This window comes from Pleurodeles waltl, chromosome 6 (genome assembly GCF_031143425.1).
Source record: "Pleurodeles waltl isolate 20211129_DDA chromosome 6, aPleWal1.hap1.20221129, whole genome shotgun sequence".
Lineage (NCBI taxonomy): Eukaryota > Metazoa > Chordata > Amphibia > Caudata > Salamandridae > Pleurodeles > Pleurodeles waltl.
Window position 1 is genome coordinate 451,681,193 of NC_090445.1, and position 15,159 is coordinate 451,696,351.

The following is a 15,159-nucleotide window of genomic DNA, read 5'->3' on the forward strand; positions in this document are numbered from 1 at the left end:
GAGGCAGGTCCTTCTCCCACCTCGCCCCCAAAACCTGGAACTCCCTCCCCACCAACCTCCGCAAAACCAAAGACCTCCTGCTCTTCAGAAAGAACCTCAAGACATGGTTGTTCGAACAGTGAACCTCCTTACCCCCCCCCTTTACCCCACCCAGCGCCTTGAGACCCTCACGGGTGAATAGCACGCTCTATAAAAGAAATTTGATTGATTAGTGTCATAAGGAGGGGCACAGGCGGTGCAAACAAACTGGTGCATCGTGATCGATGCACCAGTTTGTTGTAAATTAGGCCCTAAGTCTCTGCCTTTGGATGTCAACAGTGCCCTTTAACTAACTCCTTGCCAATGTGTTGGTGGGAACGTACACAAGTCTCCTGCCTCCTTGATTTCTTGTACTTCTAGCGTAACAAAGGTGAGTTCCCAGTCTGGAGTGGGTGTGGGTTGCGGACTACAGACTCGAGCAGCCTCAAGCTGGGCCAGGGTTATGAAGACTACAAAATGGAGGCCTTTCTGCAGAACGCAAGGGCTGACTGTATACTGAACAATGGCCATTAGAGGCGTGCAAGTTTATCCAAGAATGTATTGTAATGGCCATGTGTTCAGCAGGGAAAACTCTGACATTCATTCATCCGTCATTGTTTAAAAGGGGAACATAGAATGGGGTGACAAAACAGAGCTATACTATTGCAGGGTGTTGTGATGACATGCCTTTCTGGGAGGGTTACAGCAAACAGCACTACAAACCTGCACCCCATTTGAAGTGTTGTGTTGTAAGGTTACCTCATTGAGCAAGGTGCAGCTTAGGGGAATCAGTGCACGACCTAAGCATATGGACATATTAAATATGCACTGACAGACGTGTATGCCAGACACAGCAATAGTCTTGCATTTGGACTGAGGTTGAGTCACATTCATCACAGCCAAATATGAAGAAACAGAAGTCAGAAAAGAAATCACAATAGAATTAGAAGGTCAGTCTTCTGAGAACCCTGGCATCCTAAATCTATTGTGCCCATGGTTCTTGTGAATTGATCTTGGGCACTTCCAGAAATCGTTCTCATTCTTTTCATGAGATGGAAAGTGCATCTTGGATCATTTACGCCACTGGTTTAAAATTACTTTGTTTTTAATGTTCAAATAGGACTTGGGAGTATTCCTTGTCTTCCTGTGTCATCACACGGCCATCATTCTTGTAAGCCGAAATGTGTCAACAGCTCCTGAAGGAGTCCAACAAAATTGGAATATATCTGAAATAGGTGTAACAAGGCAACTAGTAGTCCATTGGGTCCAGGATCCTTGGCATATGATGGACTACCTCTAGGTGGATTTTGCGGTTAGAGGACTGGTTACAACCACCTCAATAATAACCTTGGAAGTTACAAGGAATCATGTGTACAACGAAATGTGTTTTCTGGACTTTGGTTGTTTGAATATTTCAAATGTCATTGTTGGTGATGGTGATAACTATGAATTCAAAACAATATATTAGGGCTTCCTGAATAAATGTGTGTCCAGTGACAATTAATGGTGTCATCGGTGAAAAGTAATTGACAAATTAATCCCCTCCTTTTTCCATATATTTTGTGTTTGCATTTGCTCCACTGCAACTATTACTGGGGCAGAGGGTGCAGTGGCACCGAAGTCCATTACTTTCAAAATAGAACTGTTTACTGTGTTAATAAGGTCTGTAGAGGCATATTCCTTGTGTGCAGTAGGACCATGGCACTTATCCAACACAACTGCCCCCCCGACTGTAATGTATTGCTTTTTACTCCCGTCACCCCAAGAAGAGAGGAGAGGCCATAGTGGCTTTAATGCATCTGTCCCATCTTAAGACCTGGTACTGGACATTGCAGTGATTGGTCTCCTCCTCCTAGTGCATAGGCCTCTTCCCTTGGATAGGAATGTCAGTCTTATGTGATAACTAAAAGGGTCCCATTGGTCCAGTCTGACTATCTCACTGGCATTGCATGTGCATTGGTCCCACATGTGATCTGATTATTGGTAGTTCGTGTAAGATCGAGTCATAGTCTGCATAACGCAATGGAGCCTGCTTGTTGCCATGCATGGGGTTTGTGAGATAGCGTAGACCAACAATCCAACAGCAGACCAAAGTGGACCGAAGAACCTAATTTGCAATATGACATCACTGCATATAGTGTGACCTTCTAACCACAAAGGGACGGGAAGGAGCAACAACACTTAATCAGATATGGTCACTGTCCATGAGAACCACGGAGTGTACTCACATGCATTATATCACATCTCACCAATAAACATAATATGCTAAATGCACAGGAAAGTGTCAGTGAAGCATTACATGTATTAAGACATTAAAGAACCAAACATTCAAGGGTCTAGATTTACCCATTGCTGCATTTCTAATCATCATGAACAATAGGGGTTCTAGACTAGAATGTTTCACTGTTGGTGATTTCTGCTTGTATTTGGATCCAACATGATGCCTCGTTTCGAGGGGAAGAGACAAAGCAGCCTACTGTGCATTGCAGAGTAGGCTGTGCATGCATGTGTTGTAGAAACTATTGAGGAAATGACTGAATGTGGGGATAGGTGAATGAATAAATAGATGAAGAATATTCTGTAGCACAGTGCCGCAGACCAAAAGAACTCTGATTCTCTGTCCATGGAGATACCTGTAAGTGAGAATGAAACGCGAGTGTGTCATGCTTTGTTGTTATAGCAGCCTCAATGACTAGCACATGCTAGGTGCAGTGGTTTACAGATGGAATGGTGTGGTGCTGCACAGCCATTGGGGCATCGCAGAGTGAATGGTGTTCTCCCTCATTGTCACTGGCGTGTGCTGTGGCCTGAATGAATTAATCCGTGGACCGGTTGATCGGAGGACCTGGGTGAAGCATCAACTTACTTCCACTGGTGCCACTTTGGCCAGAATGGAGACTTCAATATGTAGATAGATCTGGGATGATGCTATTTTTGGAGGGATAGGTGAAGACAGTGGGGGAGTGAATGCGAGCCTCTGTGTAGTGCAGTACTTCAAATGTATGTTATGCAGTCACCATTTGAATCCATTTATTCAAAATGTTATTTTGTGGGGAGGATCCCCCCACACCCTCCGTTCTCAGTTTGTGCACACTCACTGGGCTTGCTCGCGCATTACACTCCTATATAAACATTTTCACCCCACCACATTTACTATCCACCAGCCGCTACTGGTTTAACATCTGGTGGATGGAGGACTCTGGACCTCTTCCCACTCTGGTCAAATCATCCAAAAACCTGGGTATTTTATTTGACAATAACCTGAGCTTCGATACCCAGGTCAGCTGCACTACTAAAACCTGTTTTCTCATCATTAGGACCCTGAGAAATATTTTCCCTTATATCCCTATGAAACTGCACCAATAAGTCACTATCACACAAGATTAGATTATTGCAACTCACTGTATTTTAATATCAATGCTTTCTGTCTTAACAAACTTCAAGTCGCCCAGAAAGCAGCTGCCCGACTTATCCTTAACATCCAGAGGTGTCTCTCAGTCAGAGACAGGATTTGTTCCCTCCACTGGCTTATGGTCAGAAAGAGGATTATTCTTAAGGATCTCAGCAAGGTCTTTTCAGCCTTGCATCAGAAAGACTCTAGCCAACTAATTTCTTTTTTTTCACTGGTACACCCCTAGTAGGCTTCTCAGATCCTCCTTCTGCAAGAAGGTGTTGGTTCCCAGATTTCAGAAGGCCAGATGGGGAGGCCTTCTCATCTTGTTGGCTGCTGCCAAACTGTAAAATACTCTGCCTGTCCATATCTTGGGAGCTGCCTCACTTGCCATATTTACAAACTTTTGAAAACCTGGATTTTTTCTTCCCATCTCTTTTAGCCTCTTTGGGGCGACTGTCTGAGTGCTTTAAGGTGGCTTCTGTTAGTACTTTGACACCTTAGGGTATAGTGAGCTTTATAAATTATTTTAATTCCATTTCATTTCTGGGCCTGGGGGTGCTCATCTGAAGGAACTAGTGGAGATTCGAAAGCAATGTTCCAGCCAGTTTTGCATGAATTTGGAATCCTCCAGCTGGAGGTTCCAAAAAGGGGAATAGTTTTGTCATGATTCTTTTCCATTGATTCCAATACTTCATCTCTACCCACTGTGAATCCTTTAAAATAAATTTAGGGAGTTGATAGGCCTAAGCATCTTTATGGATATTGGACCCCATAGTTACAAATGTACTGCATTTGCATTCTGAAGGCTCCTCCAGATTTTAGGCTTGGTTCATGTGACTTAGATCCAACAGGGTGTACATTTGTAATTCCTCTGAAAACTCACCTTTGCGAAAAAGTACTGTCCAACAATGACAGCTAACCTCTCTTGTAAAAAGCAATAAATATTGGACCTTTCCTTTCTGGGCTGTGTCTGGGTGGCTGGAGATACAACCGTAGGCAAAAGGTCCTCTAACGCTGTAGGGCTACACTCTTCCTTATGGCTCTACTGCCACCCTTGCACATCAGTCTCCATCACTCTCTTGCCTTGTGATTGCTCTTTCGCCATCATCTGTACCAGTGCCTGGTAGGCCAGGCATTTAATACCTCTACTAAGCTCTCAGTGCTCAGCTCCTTCATAGTACTGAACACATCTTTTATCCCTAGCTGCAGGTCATACAACATTCTTGCTGTCTGCCTTTAAATGGACAATGGTCTAAGGTCTACCCCTAGAACTTCCAGCCTGATCTTCCAACAATGTGATCATGGATTCACTGCTGGAAGGGGGACGATTGACTGATTTCTTCTCAATTTTGGAGTGTTGCATTTTTGTTTCTTGCCTGCCAGTCTGCTGCTCCTTAACAGAACTTGAGACACAATTGCCTCACTTCACTTTGCATCCTCTCCCCTGGTTTGCTTCTTTGTTTTCCCTCCTAAATGGTCTTGATTTCCAGCCACTGTGTTTCTTTGTCAGCTCTCCTTTACTTTCATGCAGAATCACTGCAGGATTTTCAATGACAGGGTCCCTAAAGACAAAACAATTATTCTTGTGATTAATGAGTGTTCCCAAAACAAAACCATAACTGTGTCATGCTGATCTGTTGAACTCCTTTCCTGCAGTGATTACTGAATGGTCTGCACATTCTGTGCCTTTGTAAACATTATTCTAGATCTTTATTCTACATTCTTGGCACTGACTACAAGTGGAAGATTAAATTTGTATCAATTTGGAACCCACTTTTTGTGCAAAGATAGAAATGCTAGTTTATTTAGTATACACCTTCTATCCTTCAATTTTATCCTGCCAAAATGTAACATGTGAAAAGATGTGGTGAATTCTAATACATGCAGAATTTGACATTAAAACACCAAATTCAGCATGCAATTTCTCAGTTTCTCAAGAAAAACTCAGAACAGGAGCAGACTAACACATTAGGTAAATAATGCACACACACACACCAGTGTCTGTATTTACTAACTGAAGTGCCATAAACTCCTTACCACCATCCGCCCCTCTCATATTCAGAACATTGTTGTTTTAACCAGAAAACTATTAGGACCACAGTGATCAGTAAGTTATTTGCTTTTCGTGCAAGGTGCTACAGTACCTATGATAACAATCTGTAAGGATTTTTAAAAGATAAATATGTTCTCTCAATCTGAACTTCTCAACATTTATTATTTTCAGGTATGCGTGACTAGATATCTTAGAATTTGCTTTTGGGTGCAAATGTTTTACATGAATCACACATTGAACTTCTCTCCTTGTGGTTTTATCCTCTCCAAATCCAATGACTTATGTTAACGCATGTGAGTCCCATTTTTTTTCACTGACTTCAGCGTGTGAACATGGGAAGGTACAAAATGTTATGTTATATTATAATGATTTGTATAGCACTCTAATCACCCGAGAGGGTATCCAGGTGCTCTAGGGTTGTATGCAGTTTTGCGGCCCCCAAGGTGCTTATACATATAGCCAGACTTTATCTTCTTGCAGAACTTAAGAAGTGAGGAGGAGGCTCTGATGTGTAGAAGGAGGTTATTTCATGTCTTGGGTGCAATGTGAGAGAAGACCGACCTCCAGTTTTGATTTTGAGGATGCGGGGAATGTGTGCGAGTGAGAGTGAGTCAAAGCGTAGGTGTTTGGTGGGTTGGTGGGAGTGTATGCGGTTGTTCAGGTATTCTGGTCCTGTGTTGTGTAGGGCTTTGTATGTGTGTGTGAGAAGTTTGAAGTGGCTGCGCTGTTGTATGGGGAGTCAGTGAAGCTTCATGAGGTGCAGTGTGAGGTCGAGTATGAGTCTTGCAGCAGTGTCCTGGATGGTCTGGAGTCTATGTAGAAGTTGTTTGGAGAGTCTGGCATACAGTGTTGCAGTAGTCCAGCCTGCTGGTGATGAGTGATTATGTGACAGTCCGTCTGGTGTTCTGAGGCAACCATATGAAGATTTTCACAGCATGCGTAGCATGTGGAAGCAGGAGGCGCACATTACATTGACCTAAGCTGTGATGTTGAGCTTGCCATGCAGGATGATCCCTAGATTTCTTGTGTGGTCTGTGGGTGTGGTTGTTGGTCCTACGTCCAATGGCCACCAGGTGGAGTCCCATGGGGAGATCTTATTGCCAAAGACCAGTGCTTCTGTCTTGTCAGAGTTGAGCTGCAGGCAGTTGATAGGCATCCAGTCTGCTACCATGGGCATGCAGTTAGTGAAGCTGGTTCTGGCGGTGGATGTTTTGTCCATCAGGGTGAGGACTATTTTGGGTGTCATTGAGATAGGAGATGACAGTGATGTCTTATAATCGGATGCTGTTGGTGAGCAGAATCATGTTTATGCTGAAAAGGGTCGGGCTGAGGGACTATCCGTGTGGAACTCTGCATATCAATTTCTTGGTCTCTTATGTGAAGGGTGGCATCCTGACCCTTTGGGTTCTTCTTGTGAGAAAGGAGCAGGTCCATTTGAGAGTGGATCCATGTGTTCCAATCTTGTGGAGCGCTTCTGATGAGTGTGGTATAAGGATGAATATCGAACACCGCAGCAAGGTCGAGCAGGATGAGGGCCGCTGTTTCTCCTCGGTCCAGGATTATCTGAATGTCATCGGTGGCCGCAAAGAGGGCTGTTTCAGTGCTGTGGTTCTTTCTGAATACTGATTGACAGTTGACTAGCAGATGGTGAAGTTCTAGGTAGGGTGGTGAGCTGCTTGGTGATGGCGTCCATTACTTTGGCTGAACAGGGAAGCAGGGAAATGTATTGGAAGCTACTCAGTTCATTTTGATCAGCTGTTGGCATCTAGCAATGAAATTCACGTCCATTTTAGTCAACTTGTAGGTGTATTTTTTTAATTAAGTGCAATTTCATCCACTGTGAGTCATAGGGCCATGTGGGCATGGAAGACTTTAGTGCTAAAACAAGTCATCCCCAATATAACCTCTAGAATGCATATTTTTCAGAAATGTAAAGTGTGAGGGAATTGTTTGAAATACTTGGATTCACAGTTTGGACATTTTTAGCATATCACTTTTGAGACTTGGAACAAAAATGTCATATGCCACCTAGCTCCTGTATTCTTCTCGCAGGACCTGTATGTTATATGAACCCATCTCTGCATACCTGGGTTTCATATGCACTTTCAGTTTCAAAACTGAGAATGAGCTAGTCTGTCTGCCTCTGTTAACACATATCTCCGGTGTGCAAATCGTTCTTTTTGGAAATTGTCAAAACAAAAATATCTTCAAACTTTTAGTTAAGATCTTTTAATCAGAGAGGGATGGAGCTTAGGGACAACCATAGCAGCAATTGTCTACAACATCAGGGCAATAATCATCAGAATATAAACGTTTTAATGTAATGACTTTCTTTATTTTAACAGGTCTCTGGGGGAATGGTTAGAAATTCAAGGTCCTCTGCACTCACCCTCTGAAAAGCATCCGCAGCTAATTTTTCAAAGGCCTGGTCCACGTTCACATCATTTTTAGCACTGACTTCAAAATACGATGCATCTCTTTCTTTACACCATGACAAGGCTTTCTCCTTTGATACCTACAGGATTTATTTAAAAAAAAAAAACAATAACATTTTACATACTTGATTTGTCTGCATTGACTCTCAGTGTCTGAAGTTAAGTTCCCTTTTGAAGCTTTGTGAGATTGCACTCTAATTCTCATAATTGTACCTTGTTGTTGAAAACAATGTGGCAACAATGTATTAAGCTGGAGGTAACACTGTGCTAACCACTGTGCTATCCTTTATAAAGCATCCTCTGGGAGGTCGCATGCTGAGTCAAAGGCCACCGGAGGTTCAAGAGCATGAAATTACCACTCTCAGTCCTTCACTGCCTCCCACTTCCAACGTGCATCCTCTTCAAGACCAGCTGCATCATCTACAAGGCAGTCAATGGTGGAACCCTACCTTACCGGCCAGGCCAAGGCATCAGGAGTATCAATTTTGCAGACTGGAGACCAAGAGAAGCAAGAAAGAGAAGACAAGCTGCCAGGCTGTCCCCTCTCTGCTCCAAAGATCTAGAAAGCCATTCCAGTAAAAACTATAAAATACATTTATTTATCCTGCCCTTCCGAAACCAGTTCAAGACCCTCCTCTTCAAGCAACATCTCATCAAAATACAACTACCCTCACTTTTCCCCCCTCACTCCCCATCCTACTTTCTACCCTCCCCCTGGTAATTCTTACTCTTCCCCTTCTCTGTCCTAACCTTCCATCTCTTTACTTTTACCCTTGCTTACAGGCACACTATTAATTAACAGTCCTCTGCTGCTTTGTCTCAAAGTTTATGCTTTAGATAACACATACATTAATGCATATATTCTGTTGACACAATATTGTCTGTTGACAATAGTACACTAATTTCAGTTGTGGTGTCATGGCAACTACCAAGTGTTCTGTGCCCCCACACCTCTATTGCATTTATTTATTTATTTTCAGAAATAGTCTTATTGACTTTTTGACATAGTAACAAACTCAGTAAATTTTCATTAGAATATAAATCTGAATCATTGTAAGACAGAAAAAAGTGGCCACCTGGTGTCTTTTGTTCATCATTGTGATCAAGAACTACATTCGTAGCTAATGGAATAGTAAGCAAGTATCCAACATTAACTCTCAGACCCAAGAAGAGCGTCAAATTAAGGAGTGATTCTTTAAAGTCACACAATATAAATGACTCACCAGTGGCACAAGTGGGGGCATACCCCGCATACATACATAACCCATCATGGGTAGATTGTTTCCCTCATTGTCGTCTTTCCAATAATGTGTTGGCTGGAGCACATTCAGCATGTTTATGCACATAGGCCCTGTTGTCACTTAGACTGCCATTTATTCTAAATTTGGAACCTCACATGTCCAGCCTCTGCTCTGTATTACCTGAGGGGGCCTTTCCTCGATTTTAGCCTGCACTTGTAGGAATATGTATTCCTTTTGCATAATGCCAGTTTTTCTTCACCTACCTCTGTTTGGGTTTTGCAGAACTGTTATTTCTCCTCTTGTCCACTTCTGAACATCTGCTAACCATACCTTAATGGCCAATGAATGTTTGGCCTTTCATGTGTAACTGTGGTCCGTTTGGCCAATATCAGTCCTATGTCAATAAACCCAACAGTCTGTGTGTGCATCTTTGGACTATGCTTCTGGCCTAGTAAGCAAGTCAGTAATTCCAGGGATATTACTTTTCCTGATAATTCAGTGAGTATCAACAGGATCAGCGTCAAGTATTGCATGATTGTTGGGCAAGTCGAGGCAATGTACAGAAATTCCACACAAGGTGCTCGGCTTCAAGGACAGTGGAGACTGGGTACATCTTTGTTATCCTTTTTGGAGTCAGATACATCTGATGCAAATAGTTAAATTGTGTGTATTTAAACCACATGTTTCTGGTGATAGTATTTTCCCATCCCCTGTCGGAGAGTTCCTTTTCCAGGGCGCCCTCGCATTGGCTTCTGGTAGCTCGTACGTTAGTGTATAGTGCTGCTGAGGTCATACGGTATAATCAGGACATGGCAAGTCTCCATGCCCAGTGTGTCAGTATTACCTGAATGGTGTTTTTAGTAGGTGGCTCAACCTCTCCCTCCCACATACATTTCTAAAAGGCACTGTTAAGGCATTGTGTGTGCGAACCTGGCCTGTGTCCAGTTCCGAGAAGTCTGTGAAGGTATCTTATGATTGTAGAGTTCCATTGGATAATAAATCTCTCAGCACCAATATTCTTACCTCGGCCCATGCACATTGATTATGATGCCTAAATAGCGGTTTAAAATCAGGGGAGAGCTGAAGGGGGATATCCGGGCCATACAACTCATGAGGCCCCAAACATTTTTTCAGTGTTGTCAGCACTGCCTAGCCACTTACACAGCTGTGGACATCCATCTGGTAGAGTTATAGTACTCAGGACCACCTCATACAGTGCAATAGGGCCCAGCCTCTCACTAAGCTTTGTCCGCCTGTTGTTCAACCCTGGGGCCAGCCATCGCATTGGCCACTGTGGTTCGGAGGCTAAATAATAGGTCTCATAATGTGTAGCACACAATCCACACTTATCTAAAGATCGTATATGTTTATGGATAGCTATTCGCCTTCTATCTTTGTTCCATATTAGTTGTCTAAGTAGAGCACTAGAAGCCATCAAGACTCGAACAATATTGACACTAACTAATTGTGACATGTCTCCATATAGCTGCATACTTAAATATTGGAACATGTCAGTTTCCCATATCACAGGACTGTCACACCGCCAGCCACTAAGGTCTAACCATGAAGTGCAGTGGAAACAGGAAAGACTTGATCCAACTAACTCTTAGCCCAGATATACAGCCAAAGGTTTCCAGTAGTGCCATCAACATCAGCAGAGAACATTCAGGACCCAGAAGATGTAATAAAGTGTCATCAGCGTACACAGACATACTGGGGGTGATTCTAACCCTGACGGGCGGCGGAGGCCGCCCGCCAGAGTTCCCCCCTCCAGAACACCGCTCCGCGGTCATAAGACCGCTGCGGTGATTCTGGCTTTTGCACTGGGCTGGCGGGCGCCCGCCAAAAGGCCGCCCGCCAGCCCAGTGCAAAAGAGCCTTCCCACGAGGACGCCGGCTCAGAATTGAGCCGGCGGAGTGGGAAGGTGCGACGGGTGCAGTGGCACCCGTCGCGTATTTCAGTGTCTGCAATGCAGACACTGAAATACAATGTGGGGCCCTCTTATGGGGGCCCCTGCAGTGCCCATGCCATTGGCATGGGCACTGCAGGGGCCCCCAGGGGCCCCACGACAACCCATACCGCCATCCTGTTCCTGGCGGGAGAACCGCCAGGAACAGGATGGCGGTATGGGCTGTCAGAATCCCCCATGGCGGCGCAGCAAGCTGCGCCACCATGGGGGATTCCCAGGGCAGCGGAAAACCGGCGGGAGACCGCCGGTTTTCCACTTCTGACCGCGGCAAAACCGCCGCGGTCAGAATGCCCTGCGGGGCACCGCCAGCCTGTTGGCGGTGCTCCCGCCGACCCTGGCCCCGGCGGTAAGGAACCGCCGGGGTCAGAATCAGGTCCACTGTGTCTTCTGTGAGGTAATGCAATGGCCCATTCTCATTCTTTAATGTGGAGCATACAGGCCAAGGTCTTCATTGCGACGGCAAAGGGCAGAGGTGACAGTGGACACCCCTTTCTAGTGCCGTGCTCAATGTGCAATGGTTTTGACACTGAATACCCTGTAAGCACTCTGATTAACTGCTATGTATATAATAATGTTATCCTTCTAAGGATTTTGGGTTTAAATCCCATGTTTGTGAGCACTGCAAACATGTAGGACTACAAAGGGTGTTGATTTTGTTTTTAATATCAGTTGAAAGAATGAACAGGGTAGTAGTACCCTGAGGTGCTGAATTAATGTCACACTGGGGATGTTGAAGCATGTTTGTGTGATCTCGAACCACACAAACTTGAGTCCTAACTGTCTCCGATCACAACATCCATGCTAATATCTGCTCACCCTTTCTCCCTGGTCAGTATATTCCTACTAACTTAAGTGACACAATTGGACCACTGCTGCTTGTACAAAACTATCATCTCTTCACAGCTCCAGAACTTGAGAGGAGAGTGGGATCTTCAGCAGCCGATGTCTCAGTCACACTTTACATTTTTGAGGGATCGAATCACTTCCCTCAGAACCTTTTTAAAGCCATGTAGGTCTGGATACAGAGTCCCTGGATCACCACTTTAAAAGTGTCCTATTCAGTCCCTTGCTGTTGAGTGGAGCCAGCATTTTTATTAAAATATTTATCTATATGTTCCCCGACTGGTGTATGGAAGGGTATGTCATGGAGTGCCTCCACTGGTAACCGTCAAGTGGGGATCCAAGAACATGGGCCTGGTCCACATTAATGACAACAGCAGCGGGTTATGATCTGATACAATCCACTTCAGATGCTCTGCTCCATCAACCAGTAGTGTTGTATCTTTACCTTCAAGAAATAAATCAAGATGGGTATATACAGCATGTATCAGAGAGTAAAACTAAAATTATTTGTTGTGTGGATGAAGCCCCCTCCAAACTTCCCAAATGCCACTGCTGCAACCGACATGAAAACTTAGTAGCTGAGAACAACATTGAGGATCCCCACAGTGGAGGATGGGATCTATCCCTCTCACAGTCATGTACCACAATAAAGACACCCCTCCAGAGATAAGTCAAAGCAGATTAGCGTATGCAAAGATGAACCAAACCCTTCAGAAAAGCCACCCGGTAAACACTAGGTGCACAGACACTGGCAAGTACGAGGGGTCTACCATCGAGTGTGCACTCCAGAATCATGTGTCTACACTCTAGATCTATATGGGAGTTCTGCTCCCACATATAGGACTCCTTGCACTATCCTTACGAGAGAACCCCTCCAATAGGCAGAATATATTGTTCCGTATAATAACTCATGCAACATTTTCCTCAACTTAGTTAATTACAATGCAGTTGTGGGAGTCTTCTGTAGGCATGCAATGTAAGTGTGTAATCTCTTCAAAAAAGACACAATGGGATATATTTAATAAGATTTTATGTCCTGTTTGCGTCACAAAAGTGAGGCAAATTGGCACGTCACCTTTTTTACCTATTTACTTTCCAGCGCAAAACTTGTACTGAAAAGCAGGGCAAAGTAGACAGGGTTTTGGGCCAAAAGTTAATGCCATGTGAAAGCAGGTGTTAAAGGAGAAATATTTTCATTTCTCCTTTCTTTTCCAACTTTGCATGCGTGCTGCACTGTGCAGCACACATACAACATAGGAAAAGTTTTAAAAGTGTGTCTACCCATAGTATTTTGAACTGGAAGACTACCCTTCTAGTACAAAATCTAAGCTAGACTCATGCACACACCCTTGTACAATGGCGCAAAGGTGTGTGGCGCACAACAGCTAAAATCAGCGCCGGCGCTAGGGAGGCAGGAGACAGCAATATTTCTGTAAATATGGTGCTCCCTGCTCTCTCATTCTCACGCAGCGCAGCATTTTTTGCTGCTGCACTGCGCTGCGTGACTGTTTGGTAAATCTGGGCTGATGTCTCTTAGCTGGGGTACTCAAGCCCCTAAAAGCTCCCGGTTATACACTCGTTCCAAAGCCATTATTTCAAGTGATGCTCCGCACTGAGCACATAGAAGCCCCCCTCCTATCTAGTTACCCTTTCCGCTCTTGTAACATCAGTGAATGCATCAGCGTGGGCTGTATAGATTCCTTGACTCAGTGAACTGTGCACTTTTGCGCTGTATTTCAGGGCGTTGCAACCCCCAGGCCCCATGCAAAGTGTCTTTGGAAAAGATTGTCCAGGGCACTGACGAGTATGTTTCCAGCTGGCTGACTTGCCTCTGATGCCTGGCAACGGCAGCCCCAAGTGGGTCAGTTCACAAAGGCTGCCCGTTGAGGGCAGAAAAAGTGACAGCGCCCATCATTGGCAGGAATGGGCAGCAGTGAAATGAAATACTGTGAAAAGTTCCTTAGGTCCATTTGTTGGTTGAGAATAGAGAAATAAGCGAGAACTGAAACCCCGAGGATTAGGCCCATGTCAAAATGCCGTAGTTCACGAATTCCCTAGGGGCTTGTACAAAACAAACCATGGCTCTCCCTTTCTGAGATTTTTCTATTAAAGTGTGACAGCCTTTTTTTGTTGGCAAGGGACTAGATAGTGGTAGACGAAGAACTAATTATCCTGGCACGATGAATAGTTCTATACCGAGAAGGGGAAAGCAGCTGTGCTTAGTTTTTTAGAGACTAAGGGCCAGATGTACAATCCTTTTTGCACGCCGCAAACAGCGAATTTCGCTGTTTGCAAAAAGCTCATTGCGATGCCCAATCTGAAAAAATGAAAAGTTTTGTAATGCATCTCGTTTTCCTTTAAGGAAAACGGGCTGCATTACAAAAAAAAACAGCTTTATTTAAAAGCAGTCACAGACATGGTGGTCTGCTGTCTCCAGCAGGCCACCATCCCTGTGAGTGCCGCCACTCGCAAGGGGGTCACAAATTGCGACCCCCCTCATTAATATTAATGAGGTGGGCCTTTACGACCCCCTTGCGAGTCGCAGATGGTGTCAGGGACACCATCCTACATTCTGGATTGCGACTCGCAAATTGCGAGTCGATCTGACTCACAATTTGCGACTCGCAATCCAGATTTTTCCTACATCTGGCCCTAGATACTACGTCTACAAAAACACTAGGGGGTAAAATGACGTCAGAGAAAACCTGCTTTCATGGACGGGAAGTAGGTGATCCCTGGAAAGGATGCCTGGGAAAGCTGATGAACACCCTCAATCCTTCAATTATGTTGTTATTCATAAAATTCTGCAAGGCGCAGTACTACCATGGATATGACAGGAGAGTTACTTCGATCAAGGGCAGAAGTACATTGGTGTTCACAGTTGGATTAGGAGAAAAATATTTTTTTAAATGGAGAAAATATTTCTCACTGGAGAAAAATAAAAAAGCAGTTACTATGTGCATAGATAGCTAAATGTACCTGACACGTATTGCATAGGTGTAAGTGTTTACAAATGTGAAAATGCCTATTTAGCTTAGCTACACCAGTAGGTGCTTCGCTGGAATTGTTATTACTGGTCATGCTTTGCTGTGGTGAAAGCACAGATGCACCTACAGACACATCAGGCTGCTTAGCACATTTTGTACTCGAGATTATTATTTTCTTGTTTCTGATTGCTCGTGTGTTGCATGACGTCTTGGAGATAT

General features: G+C 44.2%; 1 protein-coding gene across 1 annotated transcript in view; it reads right to left on the minus strand.

Moving 5' to 3' along the window:
- The window catches only part of RAB7B (RAB7B, member RAS oncogene family), a 102,096-nt gene that overhangs the window by 17,493 nt on the left and 69,444 nt on the right, over positions 1-15,159 (minus strand). The window contains exon 5 of the mRNA XM_069238574.1: positions 7,855-7,980. Coding sequence (XP_069094675.1) covers positions 7,855-7,980 — 126 coding nt within the window. The remainder of the gene's footprint in view (positions 1-7,854; positions 7,981-15,159) is intronic.